Here is a 23848-nt window from a genome sequence, read left to right as displayed (position 1 = left end):
GAGCAACTAGCCCGCAGGACTCCCATAGGAGCCTCGTCTCTCGGTCTCTGGCGATGTGCATCCTGTACAAATCGCCTAGACCATCACAGCCAGAGCCGTGATGTCGTGTCCTCCCAGGCTCGGTTCCCCGTCTCACCCTCTCAAAAATGTGGTGGATAGGGGCAAAGAACAAAGTCTGCTTGTCCCACTCTGGGAGCTGACCAAGCGAAGTGGACGGTGTGGTGTCGTCCTCCACGGGCTCATGCTCCCATCTAGTGTTTCGGGACCGTGAACCTGAGCCTCGTTGTCTAGCCATGCTACATTGGGCAAAATCATCATAAATTAAGGTTCTATAGTCACTAAGGTTCGCCTAGCCGCATGATACTATGTTCGCAAAAACAGAGTACTTAGTACTAAAACAGAGCACAAATTCAAATTGAGCATGATGATATTTTTCAAGCAATCAAACAATTTCTTGCAACACTATAGTGATTATTGTGACAAATTGAACAAGAATTGCTAGCAAAAACATCAAGAACAAGCCACATTGTTCTTCACGACCTTAAGAGGTCCAACAATGGCAGATTGCTCATTTCTTCACCAAATTGAGTCAAACAAGTCTCAAATTACTCCCAAGGCAATATACAAACATAATCAAGCAATTTCATGGCATAAAACTTGATAAACAAAGCAAATTGAGCATTATAAATTTCGAATTTTCATGAAATTCGTGAATAACATGCTAAGAATTCATAAAAACCGGTGTGAGTTTGAAGGAAACTTACATAGATCGGGAATATAGATGAAAAGAGCTTTGATTTGCAACAAATTTGAGCGAATTTGGTTGAGAAACGAGTGAGCAACGATCAATTGAAGTTTTCGGACTTCTCTCGAGCAGTTTCGCGACGAACAGAGCAAGAAATGAACGAAAACGGGAATTTAAAGAGATTCCCGTGCTGGCGCCAGTCCCTAGGCATTGGCGTCACAAAACGGTCTTGGCGCCTGACGCCTGGCGCTAATGCCATTATGCTGGCGCTGATGGATTTTCAGCGACGCCAAAGCAGCCAGCCACCTGTTGGGGTTGTGCTAGCCTTCTGCAATATATTTTGGGTTCCTTGGTACGCTAGTTAGCCCCTCTAAGAAATTTGACATGATTAAGTAATTGGCTTGATTACGTAAAGTGATCGACCCGATGAAAAGATCGTCTCACTTAGCTTAAAGCGCCTAAGCATTGGCTCATTAGCAAAAGGCACCGACATATAGGTTCAAGAGCAAAAGGCACTGACATATAGGTTCAAGAGCAAAGGGCACCGACATACAGGTTCAAAGCAAAAGAGCGCCGACGTACAGGCATAGCAAAGGCAAGTTCAGGCGAACTTTTAAAGATCGACAGGCGTGGATCTTCGGTAATTTCCTTTGGAAGATTATCGCATCAAATGAGGATGACTTCAAGAGAAGATGTCTTCGGCATCATTCCCTAGCTTGCGAAAAGTTGTCATGAACAACTGAAGGTAATTTCGGGCGAAGTTGTCTTCGATTATGGTCCCTTAGGCATGGAAGATGATCATAATGCGGATGAGAATTATTTCGAGAGAAATAATTTTTGATAGTTTCGAGAGAAATAATCAATGCGGATGGAGAATATTATCAATGCGGATGAGAATATTATCAATGCGGATGGAGATTGTTTCGAGAGAATTAATCTTCGATAATGTTCTCTTGGACGTGGAATGTTATCATAGCGGGGAGGATAGTTTCGGGCGAAGCAATCTTCTAATTTGGAAGCAGTTACAAGGCGTAGCGGTTTTCAAGCGGGATGGCATTCTCTAGCTTGCAGGAGGTCATCAAAACAACAGCAGCAAACAATCGATTACTTTCAGAGACGTGTGCTCGACGGTGCAAGATACGCGTTTCTTAACTCTTTTATCTGTTTAACTAACGCTAGTTTTGCAGGTATCGGCGTTACAAGAGTGGTTTAGGATCGCAGAACGTTTTGAATCATTCTCCGTCCCTATCGTTACTTTGACTTGCGTTTTCGAAACTTGCGTTTCTCCAAACTCAGTCAAAGTGGGGGCTTCTGTAGACACCCATTTGTGTCTCCCCAAAACCAAACCCAGTGATGAGTGCCTTTCACGTCGAATCATAATCGAATGAAACGAAAGTGTGTAAAGGTCTAGTGTTGTGGAAAGTTTTATTTCTTTTCTCTTCTCCCTGATTTTGAAAACTTTATTTTAAGAAAACAGCCAATCCAGTTTGGTTGGTCCATGATATGGGTCCAATAGTGGTGTAGTTGGATGGGGTTTGCAAAGACCTTTCCAACGATATATTATAAGCCCAATTCCGATGAATATTGAGGAAATTATGGCTAATTTACTAAACTGGGTCCGGTTTGAGCTTTATGTACAGCCCAATGATCTAGGGGAGGGCCTAATATGATTTATCATTCCTAATGCAATTAGGAATGGTTTTAGTCTTCTAGAACATTCTAGAAGGTTCTCATCATTTCTAATTCAATTAGGACTTTTCAGAGTTTTAATCAAGATCAAATAGCATTTTCGATGGAATTATATTATTTTATCTTCCAGTACGGGAAATTTATCAGATTTTCGAAAACGCGTTGAAAAACAGTTTGGCGTCCAACCACAGGCCTTGGCGCCTGGAACCAGGATTGGCGCCAGGCGCTAGCCACTGGTGCTGGCGCCAACTAGCCAGGGCTGGCGCCAATGTGGTTTTACGATCTTCAGACTCTGTTTTGTTAAATTATCTTTTTTGGCTGATTTTCTCTATAAATATCGTATCAAAAACTCCGTTTTCATTCATCTACAATTCATTCACCAACATTCACGAATTACCAATCATCATCTTTCATTCACCAATTCTCCATAATCAAGTATTCTTTAGCATTCTTTCTTTCTTGTTTTTAAATACAAAATTCCGCATTCATTAGATCTAGATACACCTAGCCATATTCGAAGTTGCCTTCGCCCTAGACGTGAAAGGTTTTAATTTCTGAGGGTTTGGTCCCAAATCTCTATTTCAATTATTTAATTTAATTGCTTTGATTATTATTTTTCCTTGAAGTTACTAACGTGTGTATTTTGTTATTAGAAAGAGGTACGAGGCATCCAAGTAAGTACTTTAATGGTTTAATTGATATTATGATGTAGAAATCATGTTTAGATTGTTATTTTGATTCCTAGTATCATGTCTAGGGTATCTTTAATATCAAGTATGATTAAAAGTACGATGGTTCCTATGTTCTTCCTAATATTTATGATTGTTAGTATCATGTTAGGGTTCAAGATTTGATTTTTATTGCTTAGTGACATGCTAGGATTTGTTATTAATCTTGTTAGTATCATGCCTAGGATCTTGCCATGCTTTATAATGATTATGATTATGATTATTATTATTATTATTATTAATGATGTTGATTATTATGTTGCTTGATATGCATATTATTTTATATTGTTATTGCTTGATCACCTTTATTGCATGTTTAAAGGGAATTTGTACTTGTAATCATGCTTAATAAGATAATTAATAATCTTGTTAGGTTAATTATGATTATAATTCAAGTGATCGCCAATAATAGTTTATTTGTGCATTAATATTCAACCAACATAGATTAAACAGGTTTAGGGTTAATTCTATTGATTGCATGTTAGTCAGAAAGCGCACATGAATACGAGCAGAATAAAGTAGAGGCCTATTATTAGGGCAGGTTCAATCTCTTTTAGGTTGGATTTGTACCTTCATCCCCGAACCCTTATTTGGTTCATGACCTTATGGAGTTGACGATCTCTTGGATCGTTAAGGGGTGTAACCTTCACCTCGTGATGGTTTACAAGTTCCTTAAAAACTTGTTGGCGACTCTTTTGCTCTATCTTCTTCCCTTTTGGACGCCACCGTACTTTAGTGTATGATCACAGTGGGGTTCAAGCTAGTGGGATTTTAAAGGCTTGAAATTATTCCCTACAGTTCTGTATGACATGTTCAAAGCCTTCAATCTGTTCTCCAAATAAGGTGCAACGAATTTTGTTGTTCTATAAATATAAAAGGATAAAGATTTAGTAATTAGCAAATAGACAGTATGATAGGTTTATAAGTTAAACTGATCAGTTTTAAGACTTATATGCCTAATGTCAGTTATTACAATGTAAAAAATCTGAACAGAAACCTAGCCATAGATGTTACTGATCCATTCTTATTTTTTGTACATAATTTTGTTATCATAGAGTACTTTGATAAGAGAACAGGTAACAGTTAAGTATGTAAGAAATTTGTTAATATCTCTGTTTAAAAAAAACAAAAAAAAAACACAGCACATAAAACCATTACTAAGCTATGTTTCATGTAAGTAGAGATGCAATTTCCTATATACAAATCAAATGCTTTGAAAGCAAAACTATAAATTCTTAGACATGTTCATAGTTCCAATTGAATATGATGTTTTGAAATCAATTTGTAACTGTAACTACATTAAGCAATAAGTAAAGGTGTAAAGGCTGTAGTATTTAGCATAAACCAAAACCTTTAGCTTTGTTATATGTAATATATACCTTATCATCCTGAAGATAGAAATTCTGGAATTTAATTCCTTTTTTGGGAGACACCTGAGGCCTCTACTTGTCTACGACAGTGACCTTGACTTTGTAAGACTTTTACTGTGGAGTAAGTTCATCTAAGGACATGCTTTCAAGCTTCATCTTTATTAGCTGTTTAAGTACCTATATTAGTCAAGAGCAGCCATTTTCATTAATCTTGTATTATTTTTTTATAATAAGTAAATTGCTTTCATATATATATGAACAAAGTAAGCACAGTGCATTCATTTATGTAAAACAAAAGCTAATTTTCAAAGAAGATTGCATTTATTTATATATGGACAAAACTAAGATAGCAATTTGTCAAAAGTTTAAAGTACATGTTAGACTACAATAATACAACCATTTCAGGTAACTATTCTTTTGTTTAATATAAATATAACCAAGCAACTTAGACTTCGTAGATTAAATAACATTTGTTAGCTGTAACTGATATAATAAATGTGAAAGTAGAAACAAACAAATCTTAATTTGTCTGATTATTTGATTTACATTTATGTATTCATGTATGTAACTATTTATTGCAAAACAAATTTATTTAACTAACTGAATAACATTTATTTTATTCATTTCCACTATTCTAACAGAACTATAACATAACACATTCAATTTCATTTATTATATGGTGTACGAACTAAGTACTAACATTATATTGTGGAGTAAGAGTAAATTCAAGAGCAGACATGAATTCATTACATGAAAAGAATTGCATTAAAAGCTTACAAATAGAAAGCAGGCAATGAATACAACAGGGAAAAAATAGAATAGAAAACAAATGTTAAACTTGAAAGCGTACCTTTAACTTCTGGAATTGGGTTTTGTGTTCATTTTGGTTGGTAAACTGAATTTATAGCTCAGAGATAATAGCGAACAACCGTGTTTTTTACCAAACATATTCAGCAAACAGTACTTCAATAATTTTGGATCACCTTACCCTTGAAATGACCGTACATTGACAAACGTCTTTTGGGTGTCAAAAAAATTTCTTATCCCATGAAATCTGGTTTGAGTTCTTAAATTTGAACAAAGCGTTTATAAGATAATCACTGTCACAAGATATTTCAATAATAGGTAGTGGGTGAGAATGACAGTGATTTAAACAAAATGGTTATTAAATAGATTTTCAAGAATAGGTAAGGGTGAGAGTGACAAGTGAGAATAAATCATTATCTTGTGACAGTAACTAAATAGATCTTCAATAATAAGTAAGGGTGAGAGTGACAATGATTTTTCCTATACTACTTTTTAAAAGAATGGGGAAGATCGGCGGTACAATAACACTGTTTACTTTCCTTTTTAAAAAGGAGAATCCCTATTTTCTGGCATATATAATTTTATTTTAAGATAACAAAGAATGTGCTTTATAAATTGACCTTTATAAGTTACAGTAGCTTTAAGATTTTATACTGGACAATAAACTTAAGTACATTTTGTATGGATATATTCAAATCGGACAAAAGGAAATTTCGGTAGGAGGTCTGAGTAGTTTTGAGAGCCAAAAGGTGTCAAACTCATAGGTGTTTCGACACATTTAGGTCTCTAAATTGGTGGCTCAAAAAAGTCGAAGGTTTGAACTATTAGACCTTTTCGAAAGTATATTACATTTTATTCACACCTTTTTTAAAAAAAATATAACATTGTTTATATAATTACTGTTACAATTTTAAATGTAATTGCACATAAGATAAATTTATGAAAAAAGAGAAGTTGTAAAAGCAACGTATTGTAGGTACCCATGAACCACTATCTTAAGCATAATTAGATTGATTTTTGTCACAATTAGCAAGTAATGTGAATAAAAAAGGGTAACATCAACAAGAATCAAGTATGCTAACCCATTTTTCTGTAAAACGACACATTCAATACTTTTTATAGATGTTCTGGGCAATGAGGCGAGTTGTGGCTTGGATTAGCCCGCTCCTATATTTGCTCTTGGTTGAATGGTGAATGACAATGTATTTTGATTCTAATCAAAGCCATTGCATCTTGCATTTTGTCTTAATAAGTCTTTAAGAAATTATTATGTTGCAAGATTATTTTCTTTCAAAAACTATTGGTATAAGATATTTACATGTGTGAGGTTAAGTACGAATAAATTGTTTGAATATAAAATAATGCATCAGTAGTGAGGGCTACACTTTTGTATTAGTGCTACACCTCTCATCTCTTTTATCTGATAGGCCTACACTAAAATCCCAAAATAAATTTAAAAGCAAACTATGGTGCTTCCCAAAATTTTAAACCAAGCGTACTATTTTATCCAATTTTTTAGTAATTCTTTCCAATTGGTAGGTGTTTTTTTAAAGTAGTAAGGGCTATGTGTTAGGTGTACTTTGAATTTACTATGAGATCTTTTCCTTATGACTATATGAAGACTATATATTAAGTATACTCAAATTTTTGCAGTAGTACATAATATAAAGAGAGTATGGATCAAATAAATACTTTAAGATATTTTACCTATATAAGGGATATGCATTAGGCGTACTTATAGCCATACAATTATTATAACTATAATTTCTTGACTCTTGGGTAATGGACTCCAATAAGTAGTTGTTTAACTAAGGTTGTATTCTAATTAACCTAGATAAGTGAAATGAGTTAAGTTTAATTGAATTAAATTGGAGCGAAAGTAATTAAACTTAGCAGAATTTAGTTATTTTGAATATTTTATGAAATAAATCAATTAAAAGCTAACATAATTGAAAAAAATATGAGTAGAACAATGTAAATAAGTTTCAAAGTAACGATTAAGAAAGTATTTGAACTTTTTCGGGAAAAAAAAATTATTTTTAAAGCCACACTAACCCATAAGGTAAATCGAAAACAATATATTTAATACATTACATTATGCATGTATATAATAATATTGTTCGAATTTTTACATTAATTTATTTTATTGAAAAAAACCGTATTATCTGGTGTCGATTGTCGTACAAATAATTTCAAGTCTCTATCAGATCAATTTAAAGAATACTATGTTACTAAAAGAATACTATGTTACTATTTAATGGTCACTAAAAGAATACTATGTTACTATTAGATCAATTTCGTGACTTATTTTCATACAGTTTTTGCCATTTTCCGTCATTAGTTCATATAAAAAAGACAAATAGATAAATCTAGGGATCAAAATTGGGATCTAACAAACATATAATATAAATAAATATAGATTGATTGCCCAAATTATAATCACTTTTTCACGTTAAGTAAGTAGCACAAAATGTAGATGTCGGTGAGTAAGTTTAAAGTACAGCACATTTTGTCTCTCACTAATTTAATTTATAGTAAGATAGTTATCGATTATTTGTATACTGGCTTGTGCTCGTCTTTAATTAATCTTAAAATAATTTACTTAATCGGTCTACATTCAATATAAAATTTGAAAGAGTGAGAGGGGTTAAACGGGAAAATTGTTTAGATATGCAATTATTTGTGACAATGTGAAGGTGATAACTGTACTTATAATCTTAACATGCAAAAGTAATAAGAAGCAACTTGATAATATCACTAATAAGCAAACAATGTATGTATATAAAGTGCCTAAATTTATATATAACATAATCAAGGCAACTTCATAAGCAGAAGCAGTTCGATAACAGGTGTTCTCTAGGAACATACACTACTGTTTATGTTCCTTTAAAACGCCCCAAAATATTTAGCAAAGTTTAATAATAGGTGCTTGGTTAAAACGTATAACACTGTCTACGATTTTCACAGCCACCCAAAAATAGCTAATACTACATAACACCTACAATTTCAATACGCTATCTGCTTCAGCATGGTTTTGAGAAGCGCAGCTTTAGATAAGCCACTGATCTAGTGGTGCAGGGTGCCGTATTTCAGGCAATCAAAAGGCACCACTATGAATAATAGACTGATTCAGAGCTGATCAGAGGTAGGTGTTAAATACCTACCTTTCACAGTTTCCTTTCTTGGAGGAGTGTCAATAGTAAGCTTACTCCCTACATCAAAACGGCCACGGTTCTTTGTAGCTGTAGTAGATCCTCCTGTTGTGAACATTTCTGTTTCGATCTCTTTGTTTGGTGTATTATCTACAGCTACAGCCTCTGATGTTTCATTTTTCTCATAGTAGAATAGAGCAAGTTCTTTGTTATGTGAATACTTGTTTTCTTCTGAGCAGTCAACCAGGTCAGTTGGTTCTTCATTCATCTTATTCAACAAAGCTCTCTCATCAGATTCAAGTGTTGCACGTTCCAGTTCCAGACCTTTGAGCTGCCATTCCAACACATTGTCACGAGACAAAGCAGATGTTGGTCCAATCTTGATCAGCACTGGCTTTGTTTGTAACAAGTACCGAATGTACTGAAAAGCTGCCTGATCATCCTGTCGAGAATAAATCATAATTTCCAGTTATAATGCATATAGTTATTCTTGTAAGGAGAATCCTGTCATTAGCTAATATATATAAACATAGTTATCTATACATTAGCTAATGACAGGATTCTTCATAAACACCAAAAATAACATATATAAACACCTACAACATTACATGAGGATCAACCTGAGTGCACAGAAAGTGGGAGGCATATGCTTAAAAGTAGAAATAGCTTTACTAATTGCATTTATTTATCTAAAAATTTAGTTACCATTTCTTTGATATAGTAAATTTCTGAGGCAGTCTTTCCAAACAACTTTTCAGTGTCATCATTAAGAGTAGTAAATGACATGGTCCCTGTTTCATCCGTAGCTTCAAATGTGAAAGTGACCCTATAAATTTAGTAAGCCAAAAATATATCAGCACTATTATCTGAACACTGAACTTGAAAAAGTAATGAAAAACTACCTGCTAGTAGACACACAGTTTGGTTTTCGACACACAGAACACTGGTATTATGTTCCAAAGGGGACAATTGTCCATTTTGAGCAAGTGCTGCAGCCAATGTATGCACCGACTTAATCTAGCTCTGGATCTGGAATAGTCACCCTTAACCAGAAGCACTCATCTTGCAGAGCATTATATGCCTACTCAACATTCTCATAACGAAATTAATAAAGTATTCCCAAGTGCAAACACAAATAATATCTTAAACTGAATCAAAGCAGGATAACAACCTTCTTAAGCTTGAGTTCATCCATTGTAAGGAGAATCCTGTCGTTAGCTGAATATCTTACTTGAAGAACTCTAGCCTGCCTGTCCAAGAGCGTAGTTGCATAGAGTTCTGACCTGATTAAAAGCAATAAAAAGAAGTTCAATAGAAAATCTCTCTCAATACAAGTATTTTGATAAGCATGTACATAATGTACCATTCGCGGAGGACATTGGCCCTATCTCCTTTGGGATTATGAATGATCCTTGTCGTCATTCCAGAAGTAAGTGCAAAACCTGCATAACTTTAAATGTTAACAGACTGAAGCATCAAATATATGTGACATATTAACAGGGAAGAATGCATGTTTACCTCTCCTAGTCACTGGCCTGAGAGATGTGAATCCTACAACCTGAAACATGGCAGCCCAATGACGTAGACGTTCGCAGTCTTGTTCAGTAAGAGCATTCCAAACCGAGACAGTGATAGGCCGGGGATTGCTGTGAACAAAGTTCAAGTAAATGTATTTAGAACGAACCTTACAACATTACCTAAAGCACAATTAGTTATCAATCTAAAAGTACCATACCTCTGATCAGTAATCACTATCTCCCGAACAGTGTTTATTCTTCCAGAAGTAGATATAACCTCCCGAGGCCGCTCTTCAACAAATAGCACTACATCAACAACATCTAAGAACAAGAGCCAAAAATGAACTTAGTGATCAAAGAATGAATTAACAAACTTTAACAACCATATGATACAAAGGTCATCTAACCGTATTTGGTATCTCCATTGATAGTGCGTGGAATGGACCCTAAAGGTAAGTAGTCCGGCGGCAGCATACCAGGTCCGGGATTTGTAGCATGAATGACAGTTCTTTGATCAACAGTTAGCTGTAGTGGCAACTCACCATGTTTGGTTTGGAATGGTTCATCCAACTTAACTACTGGAGCATTAGATATCTCATACTGTCCCTTGAGTTGTATGAGTTCTTCAAATCCTTCAATTTGCTCTCCCCCAAACAAAGTGAACCGCATTTTGTTGTTCTGTTCAATTATATTATACATCAAAAATCAACAAATTGTACTTAACTACTGCAAATCATATAGCTTTTGTCCATTCATAAACCACAACCTTTTTGTAACACCCCAATAATTCTCCCTTTTTAAACCACTTACTTTAAATAAAAATAGAGGAGAACCATTGGCATGTTACCGCCACGTGTTAAAACGTTAAGGCTTTATCAAAGTATTGCAGCGGAAATCCAACTTAAATCTTAAAATAATATAATTTAGAAAACCAATAAGTCAAAGCTTACAAATTGGAACCATAAAGACCCTTATTTAAAAACCAATAATCAAAATCCCAAAACATAATCAGAATAGTAAAACATAAAAAAGTTTAACACAAAGAACGAATACTCTCAATCACACCAATCCCTTGACAATGCGTATGTCAAATCCCCGAACTTCACATCATCAAGCTAACCTGTGCAATACTGCTCCCCAATAATACAAGTGTAATAATTGGATCATCACAGGGTCATTGAAAGGCGAAGGCCATGACCAAAAGAAACACACAAAAGCACGCAATCAGCAAAGCTGAGTACATACAAGCTACAACGTACCAAACCTAGCATGCTCAACTTATTAAAGTAAATAAACATACAACACGAATTCATTAATCAAGACTCCACACTTAAACAATTCAATCGACTCAACATACTTGCTAATCAATTCCAAACACTTGACTCTTTATATTTAATTTAATTAATTTAATTTGGAGTAAGCAATAGACGAGGTTGTCCAATCCACCAAATCATTTTGGTCCCAAATGACCATTTAAAATAAAAGTTTAGCGCGATGCAAGAATGGGCGCGACTCCATTCTCACAAAGTTAGTCTAGGATCCCATCTAACTTTCGTTATAAAATAAAATGTAAATACCAAAAGAAAAGAGGACATGTTGATCAAACAAGCCTCGGAAAGCCACGGGCTACCACCGTGTACCCCAACCCATAATTGTCAATACTCTAGAAGTGCACGCTTTCCAGAGTTTTATTGCTCATCCATGTTTCACTTTACGTGATTACAATTTTAATTACTAGTCAACTCAATCAAGTAGACCATACATAACAATCATACATCAATTCACTTTTAATCTTATTTAGGACAATGGTGATCACATAATAAATTGACCTTTAATTCCATTAAACTTCCAAATTATCCAAAATTGTTGAACATAGTCAACCCACCTAGCCATTTCGGCTTAATCCACCTTTACTCAACATACTAACAAGTCATGATTGAGTAATAAAATAAATAACAACCTTGTGGAATAATTAATAAATTCATTCCAAATAAACCATTCAATTCCAATCCTTTAATAATCCAAATGTGGTTAACAAACCAATCCAATAAAAATATGCTTGTATCAACATTCCATACAAACAATTAATCCAATATAATTCAACATGTTTGCATCCATAATTCCATATAAACATAATCAATTCACCAAAACATGTCTCATAAACATAAGCACATGAATTAATTAAATGTATAACCAAACAATTTTCATCCAAGTGTTCTCTAATCATGAAACTAAGTTCTTTTCTTTGGTACCTAAAATGATACTACTTACAACGAAGTAGACATGTGCGTACCTCGTGTAAACAATTCGGTTGGCCACTTAAAAACTAGAAATCACCTTCAATAAACTCCTCTCCTAAACCAAACAATAACATCTCAATCAATACCCAATCAATCAAATTTACAGCAACACTAACTTACTTTAAAACCTTCAAAATCCAAATCAAACAACACTTTAAAACCCTCCCTTTAGTTAAAATTAAAGGCTTATATATAGTTCTTTAAATTTTCTTCATAAAAACCTTAAAATACACTCTTATAAATGAAATTACAACAAGTTTAAAGTTTAATAAAAATCTTAAAATTATTTAAAAACCTCTAATAATCTCCCTTTTTAATGGGTGATTAAACCCTCTTTATAAAACATCAAAAGTAGTACTTAGGAACTATTTCCAGCACTTAAAACTTCAATAAAAAATATATTTATGCTTAATTAAATTTAAACATAATTAATTTTATTAATCAAACTCAAGGATAATATTTTAAGTATAAAAAAACTTCGTTAAAATCAAAAACTGCCCGAAAATCATATTTAGAGGCTGAATTTGGCCACGAGAGGGTGGTGCACATTACCAAAGGTAGTGAGTCTTTCTTAAAAGATTGTTTCCACATGGAAAACACTACTTTTTTTGTCAAAATCGGATGAGTTCAAAACCTGATCGGGATTAAAACGGGATTAATATTAATGAACGGAAATCTTAAAATAAAAACACGAATTTAAGTGTTCAAAACAATCTGGAATTAAGTTAAACTAATTAGTACTTATAATCACCAAAATTTCAAAACATCATTACCATAAAATCCCTAAATCAATTGTTCATAAAAACCCTAAAATCATGATTTTCAATAATTAAAAACCCTAGGTTATAAAATTTACAAAATCTGAAAATTATGACACTTATAAAATCTGAAATTATAAAGTTTAATCATCAAAATACAATTTGATACTAATTAAATTAATTTCAAACAATAAAATCAAAACCCATAATCAATAATTATAATTACACAAATTAATAAAACTAAGGAGAAAGAAAATAAGACTAACCTTTTTGTGTGGGAAATTTTTTGGGGATTCATGGGGTATTTATAGGAGAGAATTGTAGGGTAAATAAGAAGATTGGGCCTCATAAAAATAATGGGTCGATTACAAATGGGTTAGGCTTGTGTGATTGGACATAAATTGTAGAATAAAGGTGCATAAAATAATTTGTTCAAATAAATTTCGACCCGGATTAATAATTTGAAACTTTTGAAATTAAATTATGAAAAATAACAAATAAATATTATAAATAAAATAAATTTTCATTTATAAAATATTTAAAAAATTATGGGGGATTACACTTTTGTACACTAATGCATAGCAACACGTGAACATAAATTATTTTAGATGTGTATTCTCTTACTATCGACTTATATGTACCTATATATGGCATTTATACTTTAAATTAATGCATTCATTGAAAGAACAATTAAGGCAAATAAACAAAACCTGATAACAACTATGAATTCGTTACTTAAGAGCCTTCAATTCCTTCTCCCAAGTATTGCATACCTTGACATCTTCAAGGACAAAAGACTGATATACGAGTCTCAACTTGCGAGCCACTTGAGGCCTCCCTTTTCCAACAACCGTAACCTTAACCTTATAACTGTTTGTCTCTAGAGTTAACTCATCCAAATACTTTCCTTCAATCTCCATATTTAATTTGTAAGTTGTCCACACTACACTTAAAATAGGCATTGTTACCAAGTAAACCAAAAATAAAGTTCTTAAAAAGCAATGCTTTAATGCATAAAAATTTGACACATACAAATTTAAAGCTACAAAAGAAGGTATATCACAAAAATATACAAAGCCTTAGGCACTTATGAACACATGTACAAAATTTACAACACATGAAGATAAACTCGAAACACTCTGCTGAGATTTATGAATATATATTCCATTAAGATGTAACAACTCTCACTTTTCCATACCTATCACATATTACTGGCAAAGTATGACTACAGCTGAAGCATATAGAAAATGAATAAAAGTAGGAGCTACTCTTGAATAGCATATCTTAATATGCACAATGCTAAAAGCTAGGAATCTTGCACAATGCAAAAAAAATCATTTAGAAAACGAAATCTTAAGTTAAAAAATGCAAGAAATACGGAAACTATTGTGAGAATCTGAACTGAATTGATGATCAAAAACAATTTAACAGACCATAAAAGAATAATTAAGCATATCCAGTATATTTAAGTAAAAAGCAAGTGTTAACACACATTAATTCCTCAACCAAAACAGCACTCCAATATGAGCACACCTATGTAAAAAAAGAGAGAAATTGTTCAAAATTACAACATATTGTACTCAGATGCAAGGTCAATGCACTACAGTCAAATATCCTCTGCGAAGTATACTAAGTGCAGGAAAATTTTATGACAATAATACAATATAAAAGTAAACAAGAATTTTCAAACTGAATATGTACACAATGCACACATCAGACTTTTAATTGCTGGAATATTTCAGTATAGTTAAAGACATATAACAAACACAATCTACTGTAAACACTTCTAGCAGAATGATAAAAAAAACAATAATTCTAACAAAATGAAACTACAAAAAACAATAATTGTAAGAAAAAGGTAAGAAGCAATAGAAAAACGAACCTCTTGAATCTTAGTTAGCCTCTGAATGCAGCATTATTTTTTAATGTTGACAATTTGGTCCCTTTTATAGGGAAGATTTAGTTGGTAGCTGGCATTATAATATAACTAATGAGCAATAAACGCAAGCAACAAAAGTTCCCCAATTTCAGAACCTTCTATTAATTAAGGTACTATGCATATTCACTCCCCATATCTCTGGAGTATACCCACTCCCTACAGTGATCTCAGCTATAATAAAGTTACTTATGTAAGCAACTCAGTACATGTTTTTCTGGAAAAGGAGATATATTACTGTTACTTTAACTAAATGCAATCAGTCTAATTTATAAAGTGGAAGCAATCTTAAATCTATTTAATACAAGATGTCACATTTTTTTTTTTTTGTTTTTTTTTTTCAAAAAGAAGTGTATCATTTATAAATAGCTCTGCTGACCTTATATTCTTGGCAAACTGTTTTAATTTATGCACCTATACCTAGGTGTTTTTTAAATTTATAAAATTCAAAGACAGCCTATATCTAACTATGTAAAAGGTAAAGGTTACATTTGAATAACCTAACTACTATACGTGTAGCAATTAAGTGCTATCACACATTTTCTCTTTACAAAAAACGCGTCATTTGTAAACTTGTTTATATGTTTTAGACCCCATCAGTTCCTCATTAATCTGTACGCAGCAGTGCTGGAAAAGGTTTAATCACCAACCCTTAATTAGAACAAAATTTACCAAACCTAATCATTCCTAGAACAATAAAAAGCTCTAATTAGTTGCCTTCAATTATGCCAGCCAACCGAAGAACATCATAGGAAACACCATTTTTAGTTTGATTAGGTGAGTATGGTGCTGGAGGAACCACATTGTGAACATCTATTTTGCTCGCTTTATTTGCACGAGACAAGGAAACATAAAGTTGCCCATGAGAAAAGCATGGCCGTGGAAGGTGAACACTCACTTGGCTAAGCGTTTGCCCCTGTGACTTATTGATTGTCATTGCGAAGCTCAATTTTAAAGGAAATTGTTTCCTCTCAAACTGAAAAGGATACCCTGCAGAACTCGTAGGTCTTAGGCGAACTCTGTGTATAAAATGGGATTTCCCTTTATAATGACCAACAACAATTTCACACTCAACCGCATTTGGGAAAAATCTTCTGCAGATAAGCCTTGTACCATTGCATAGACCTGATGAAGGAAATATGTTCCTTAGCAAAATGACTGGACAGTTCTTCTTGAGAACTAACTCGTGCGGGCTCATTCCTCCAGGGCATAGCTTATTAAGAAATTCTGTAGGATAAACACTGCCCATGTCATCAAGGATTGTATCATAGCTCTTGTACACGACAGGCTCACCAGGGAAATGTTCAATTAAATATATATTCACATAATCAACGTCATCATTCAATGGAGAAAGAATAGCACGCTATGCGAAAATCTCTGATGTAAAAGAACTTTTTTCGATTTCAGGGAATGTTCCTTCTATAAGCGCCTTCACAGGATCTCCATCAACAGGCACAGGCTTTACAATTTCAGCCGGCAACTGGACATATCCTGATTTAGTCTGCTGCAACTCTCCATTTCCTAAGGCCAACAAAAAAGCACAATATTCAGGGTCCTCTCTGGCCCTGATGTTTTTAGTGAGGCGAAACTTCATTAGCTGTGGCCATATATACGAAGTGACAATACTTGTTTCAACTGCCTCCCGTTGTGTTTTACGTGGTACAACTGGCAAAACCTGTCTAAAATCTCCGCCGAACACCACAAGTTTTCCACCAAACAAAGTCTTGTTCCCACACAAACTTGGAGTAACAAATCTAAAGATTCAATATTTTCTTTCTTGGCCATAGAAGCCTTATCCCAGATGATTAAAGTTGTTTCCCTGAGCAATGCAGCCAAGCTGCCTTGTTTGGGAACAACACATGCCAACGATGCATCAGAATCAACTGGAATTTTAAACTTCGAGTGTGATGTACGACCTGAAGGAATATTTGATGCGGCTATTCCTGATGTTGCTGTAGGCAACACAATTTTCTTTAGCAGCCGGATTTCAGCATACAGAGCATTGTACAAGAAAGTTTTTCCTGTGCCACCAGGGCCATCTATAAAGAAAGCACCTGGTTTGTCTGAAAGAACGTGCTGCATAACGTTATCAAATGCATTTTTCTACGCTGCATTCAACTGCTCTTTACATGTAAGACATTCTGCAGGAATAGGGGCGTCTAAAGCGTCAATGATATCCTTTGTTTGCCTAAATTCAGAATCCACATCATCAGCATCATTGTCTAATCCAAACTCTGTCACTGATCTGCCTAGTGCTTCTAGATGTTGTTCAACTGCCCTAATAGTCAGTCGTCGAACCTTTAGGAACTCATTTGGGAATCGATGGTTGAAATCTTCAGACAAAAACGTATAGTATGTAGACCATAAAGTCCTAGGGTCACTTGGTTGTCCATAAACCAGCAGCGTTGCAAATAGACGGCGTAATGCATTAGGCAACTGAACTTCGCATGCCTCAGCCAAACACAGATTTGGCAAATCATCTGCCTCTAATAAGCCTAACTTCAGAGCTGCTTCTTAGAAAGTTGCGCATAACTGGCCATTGGCAGTTCTAAGAGCTTCAAATGATGCAGGACTCTTAACATTTAGAAGCAGTAACCGTAAATAAAACCGTTCACCTTCAGCTGGAAAGACAAAAGCCAAACGACCCACCTGATATCTATCTCGAACCCGTTCATTCCATTTTTTGGCAGATGCATCCCATGTGTAATGCTCGCAAAACTCATTATAGAAGTACCCTGTTCCGCCAGGTGTAGCAGCATTGATCGCAAAAAATTCAGTTAGCATCGTACGATGCCGCTTTGAATTCGACACAACATCATCTAATCTTTCATGCGGGTGTAGCTGCAAAGTTTGCTGGTTAGGAAGATGCACTTGTAAAAGCAGCACAGGAGGATGCATCTCAAACAGATCGAACGCAAATAGTCTCCACGCAGCTTCACATGGGGAAACCCACCTCCCTGACTGAAATTGTTTAATCTCATCCACTGATTCACCATTAACGGGTACAATATTGTATGAAATTTTGTCATGGCCCTTGTATACATATTTGTACAAATATTTCACAGCTTTAATTGTTGAGCAAACCTCTACATTTATGTGGCAAAACAGAACTGAAAGGTAGGGATTATAAGGAATTACCCATCGGTTATCAAGCTGTGCACCTATCACTGTAACTGTTTCACCAGTGTTCCTCCGCCTATAAGTTGGGAACCCTTCATCATTAGTTGTTGTTTCTGCTGAGAAGGCTTTTGGATAGCCATATTTACAAAAGGATTTATTACCATTCACACGCATACACGCACATTGTGGATTCAAATGACCACAAGGTCCATGCATCATATGTCAAATTACTATCTTACGTAACATTGGACTAATTACAGAAGGTATTTCCGCACAAACAAACCTGTCATATTCCTCAGGGCATTTCAACTTAGATTGACCTTTCAGAATTATTAGAAAATGTGCGTGCATGCGGCAAGCCTCTCTTCTGAAAATCAATCACATAGATCATAGCAGCAACCTGACCAAAAATTTCCTTATCCATAATTTCTTTCTTAAGAGCCAATAGTTTCGCACGAAATATTCGAGCTACTAAATCAGGACGATCTTGAGCAGCTTCACCAGGAGCTAATTCATTCTTAATCTCAGGCCAATTTGCGTTGCATGTGATAGTTACAAAAAGATTTGGCTTCCCATATCGCTGCACCAATGCCATTGCATTTAAATACCTTCTTTTCATATCACGAGGGCCACCAATAAATGTTGGAGGCAAAATGACCCTTCTGCCAACATTACATGCAAGAGTCTCTCCATTGTGCAATGAATCTAAGACTCCCTAATATAAATCTGCCCTGATAGTTTCCTGATTGTTCCGGAAAAAGTCTAGCCGTTTGTTATCAACCTTCACATACATGTCTACTATATATTGCTGAAAGCACCTCCCACCACGTAACAAATAATTATTTGGGCGAATTTGTAACTTGTAAGCATAGTACTCTCTTGGAGAAATATATCTGTCGGCTCTCGTTCGTCGCTTAGATGCCCCTGCAAATACACGTACAGATAAATAACTGGACCGTTAACACCGTGTATATTATAAAGAATAAGAAATTATGAACAGAAACCATACAGATATAAACTACTCCATTACTACAAAACATACTAATTTCGAAAAAGCAACCAATTGACTTTATACTTACAATGTTGTATAGCTATTGGTTTCTAGTCTTATTTTATTAGTAGGCGTGATTGAACCTATACTACTAACCATGCATTATGATGCTAAAGTCAAGTAAAAAAAAAAGTCCTAATTCAGTAGTGACGGCATTTATTCTACAAGAACAACAGTCAAGAGCACAACTAACACATCTACAATCTACCAAAGGTGTTGGAAATTCATTAGTTCTAATCCAATTCACATCACTCCCACTAAACATCTTTATCGGTCTAAGAATCTACAGTTTTATGTAGCAAAGGTGTTTGTTAATGAAATGTTAATTATCAACATTTGTTACTGAAAAATCACAATAAGACCAAAATCTAGAAAAAAAATAAAAATTAAAAACCACTGATTACAAAATACAGAGGCTAAGCGACTTATAACTTACGCGATTCCTCCTCTTGTAACAAATCTGCAACAGTATGCACAGCACAAGACATAATTAGGTCTTGATGTGAAGCAACTCGCCTATGCCCCACCGAGGACTTCTTTCTGAGACCCTGATTCCATCCACATTCTCCATGAGGAAAAAGCAATGGGTATTGCAGTGGATCATAACATCCATAGTGATGGTAAATCCGGTGAGACAAAGCAGATTTCCCATATACAAGAATGTGAGGACCATAACTTTGGCTAGAGGACGCACTATCAGGCCAGATTGCAGCAACTTCATCAGATGAAGGCGCATTGTAAACACGCTGATCAGCCACCGTATTCTAATTAAGAAGGATTCGCGTATCCTCTGAAACATAGATTCCTTTAAGAGACCGGAAAAAGCGCGCATATGGATTCATCTTAGACACACGCATTAAGATCTCAATGATATCTGGCCTCAACTCTGGAAAACAACCTAGGCGATTCGCCGCCTCTTGCTGACCATCATAAAAATACAATTATAAATATTTGGGTTTATCATCTCCAGGCAATAAATCTGGAAGGAAATGATACAGCTGACCATGCAATTTGAACACATATATTCCTTTATACGTGCTCGCATCAAAATTCCCTCCAATTGAACTAAATGCGAACAGATTGTTATAAAGACGAGCATACATTCTGAAATGTATGGCATCTTCTTCCTGAGATGTAAACAACCGGACAAGATCTGCAGGATACTCGTTCATAGCAATTTCAATGTCACCATTTCCACAACGGAAATGCTTAGTTTCTGGAGCAAACCTTTTATCACCACAATGGCGGCAATACTCTGGAGGACGAAGAAACAAAGGACCTGTCGGCAATGGCTCCCCAATAGTCGCCTTCGGACAATCTGATACAAATGTCAAACAAAGAACAAATGTAAATGCTTTCTCTCATTATAAGTGCGCAAAAAAATAAAATACACACCTCAGCAAACAACACATACCATGACATTTCCGCTGCTTCTTACGCTGACATTTATTGGAATAGCTGCAAATGAAGTAAATTTTTAAGGCAATGGCCAATTCCAGCACATTTTTCTTTGTTTTTACAAAAATAACTAAAACCAATTACTTACCTATCTGATGACGGCCGCTGCTGACCTCCAAACAGACGACGCCTTTTAGCAGTTCGACTAAGTTCTGTTTATAAATGTTCCTGGTGAGTAACAAGACAATAGAAGTACAACTGGACAAGTAGACATCTCTATAGACATACTGCACTGCCCACACGACAATTCAGCCACGCATACTTAACATTCCGCAGAAGCAAATAAAAGTAAACCCCGACATTAAAAAACACAACACCTACCCTGGCAAGAGCGTTTTTTCTTTGGTCGACAATTACCCAAGTCACTGCAAACAAAGCAAGCTATTCAGTTTAATGTACGTCTTCCCACCTTTAGCATGACTAATACACAAATATATACCTGACTAATGCAGGCTGAAATGGGGAACCCAAACTACGCGCTCTTTTACTAACCCTTGTTCGAGGAGTTTTGGTCTTGAGCTCTGTCCATCTAATAATAGCCAATCAAACTTACAGTACAAAACGATTCCCCTTATCTGGCCCTAACAAAATAATAATTACATAAACTAATTCCAAACCCCAAATTTATTCACCGCACACATAACGAATTTAAACAGCAAGTAGACAGCAACTGCAATGAATACATTACCCATTGTAATCACAAAAGACACCCTAGGAGAAATAACAAAGAATCATCTCCACATCTGAAAAACTCAAACCCATTTAAAGTACTCGATCCTTCACAAATGAACAACATAACAGTATATAGTAACTATTCTTTAAATATCAAAGAATCATCTCCAGCTTTATAAACAACAGTATATAGTAACCACAAGTTCTGCAAAAGAAAGCACATCTACTTCAGTGCAACTATATTACTCAAATCAGTAAGCTGGCTGCACAAATGAACAGCAACATGCACACAACAAGCACATGCATCTGAACAACAAGAGACAAAAAATCATAATATGCACCTGAAACAGACCCTGCATAACAACAGCAGCACAACAAAATCCAAAAGTAACACCAAAGTGACCTGCAAAAATAGAAAGACAACATGAGCACAACAACAAATCAAGCTCAAACAAGAACACAAAAGCAATAAATATTATAAAATACAGCACAATAACACCACCCACCACCAATACTCCACTAACACTCTTCTCTGCCCTAGAACAAAATTTTCAACACAACTACATGTAAAACCTACCACTTGAAAACTGGCAAACTACTAATCAAGAATTTAATTACCTATATAAAATGTGTTTATATATAGATAAATCGAAGGAAGACACAACAAATGACAAATACCTTAATAAAAAGAATGTAATTTCCCATGACACTATAAACCACCCCAAAAATGGCAAACCACAACATTACTATATCTAACCATTTTATAAGGCCATTGAATCATCAATATATGCAAAATTCAATTCATATGAATTAGAAAACGCATTCATTAAATAAAATTCACAAGTCTGAATTGGTAAAAGTGTTCACTAAGTCAAATTCACAACGGTAAAAGTCAGTGAGTACAAATGCAACAGAGAAAACAATTAATAACAACTTATTTACCTAAACACAATTGTTCAAGAAAGGAATTCAAACAAATGAAACCAAAATAGAGGCTTCATATATATACCAAAGGTATAGCACTCCTCCAAAGGTTAAAACCTACCCCACAAAAGACAAAATGTAAAGTTGTGGTGTAAAAATTCCCAAAAAACTGTAAAGCAATATCCAATAGCAATTAGGTATGGACATAAAGTACAGAATAAAACTCAAACAAGAAGACAAAAACAGTCTACAAATAAATAAAACTCAAACAAGAAGACAAAAACAGCCTACAAATAAATTACCAATAGGCAATAACAAACGCAAGTTGAACTCACATTAATCCATACCATTTATAACAATTTGGAAGTCTAATTAACCTAAGCTACAACTTAAAGCGTATCAACTATTTTTACAGCCAAAAGTTTTTTTCGTTAAAAGTATAACTCTTAATTGCAAACCAAAGAATCACCAAAAATACCATTTCTAACTAATAAATTAATTACAAACCAAAAAATAATCACAAACACCATTTATACCTAAAGACTACATTTATACCAGTAACTGTAAATTAATTATAGAAAATTATTAATTAACCTACAATTTAATACATGCCTACGGTTTTCTAAACAAGACAAGAAGGCTGTTTCGAAAACACTAATTAAAACAGGGAATCACATAACCAGGCCCAAGCACACATCAAACCAAATTAAATGCGCAAACAACAACAATATTGCATATATATCCAAAGAATCAGAAATCGCAAAAAGTAAATTATCATCCTAATTAGAACCAATCACAACTTAACTGAAAAAACCACAATATACAAACCGGATATAGAAGCCCGCAAAGACAATCATCATAACCTTGTCAAACAGTACAACGTCAACAATCAACCCCGATAACGAGAAGGTAACGAAGCCATCAAGCACTGCACATGCAAAACGCCATTGTAAACAAAGACCACGAATCACAGCAGGTAACGAAGCCAGCAACCACCAACAACCCGAAAACTAAGACCACGAAACAGGCGACGAAAACAGAGAAAAAAAAGCTCGCGTGGCACCAAGACCAGCAACAGGTGGCATCAAACACACCTGCCAACATAAGAAAAACCAAGGACACTATTGGTAATTCATAAGAAACGAGGACAGTAACGTAAAGTCACTGTTCCTAAGCTACTAAAAAGCGAGGACAGTAACGTAAAGTCACTATTCCTAAGCTACAGTGCGCCCAATTGAACAGTGATTTCTCTACTCACATTTTAGGGTTTAGGGATCCACATGGTACCATTGTGATTTTGACTTATTCTTTACAATAGCATCCCGTAAAATAAAACATTAATTTTGTGCGATTGTGGTCCTTATTTTTCTAATTCCAGCTGTAAATTTTGATCCTTTAAGATCATTATGAGTAATGACCCCAACACTTTAACCAGACTTTTTTTTATGCTAAACAAATCGAAATATACTAAATGAGACTTTTTTTTTTGGCACATAAAACGTGACATTTTAAAGCCTTTTTTTTCTATTGACCTTTAACTTGAACCTCAAGGCTGCTAAGGGCTAAAACATTCTATTAAAACCTTATCTGATCAATTAATTTGACACCCAAATCGAAGATT

The 23848-nt window shown here is 34.7% G+C and overlaps 2 protein-coding genes across 2 annotated transcripts; both read right to left on the bottom strand.

Annotated features, from left to right (window-relative positions):
• Positions 1-15711: 15711 nt before the first annotated feature.
• On the bottom strand, positions 15712-16251 carry LOC145568792 (uncharacterized). Its single transcript, XM_081628195.1, has one exon. The coding sequence runs from the start codon at positions 16249-16251 to the stop codon at positions 15712-15714; it is 540 nt and encodes a 179-aa protein (XP_081484321.1).
• Positions 16252-16365: 114 nt separating this feature from the next.
• Positions 16366-17084, bottom strand: LOC145568783 (uncharacterized). Its single transcript, XM_081628188.1, has 2 exons — positions 16743-17084; positions 16366-16599 (listed from the first exon to the last, which is right to left on the bottom strand). Exons 1-2 carry the CDS (start codon positions 17082-17084, stop codon positions 16366-16368), a joined length of 576 nt encoding a protein of 191 aa, XP_081484314.1.
• Positions 17085-23848: the final 6764 nt, after the last annotated feature.

Source organism: Chenopodium album, chromosome 2 (assembly GCF_948465745.1).
Source record: "Chenopodium album chromosome 2, dcCheAlbu1.1, whole genome shotgun sequence".
In the NCBI taxonomy this organism is placed as follows: Eukaryota; Viridiplantae; Streptophyta; class Magnoliopsida; order Caryophyllales; family Amaranthaceae; genus Chenopodium; species Chenopodium album.
The sequence above is the reverse complement of the archived record's forward strand: the minus strand, read 5'-3'. Positions and strand labels throughout refer to the sequence as shown.

What these genes read in the sequence shown, in the direction of transcription:
- LOC145568792 (XM_081628195.1), bottom strand. Translation starts at nt 16,251, where the DNA reads ATGGGCAGTGTTTATCCTACAGAATTTCTTAATAAGCTATGCCCTGGA.
- LOC145568783 (XM_081628188.1), bottom strand. Translation starts at nt 17,084, where the DNA reads ATGCAGCACGTTCTTTCAGACAAACCAGGTGCTTTCTTTATAGATGGC. An exon ending in CTTTAGATTTGTTACTCCAA is followed by an intron (nt 16,600 to 16,742) that starts GTTTGTGTGGGA and finishes ATATGGCCACAG; the next exon opens with CTAATGAAGTTTCGCCTCAC.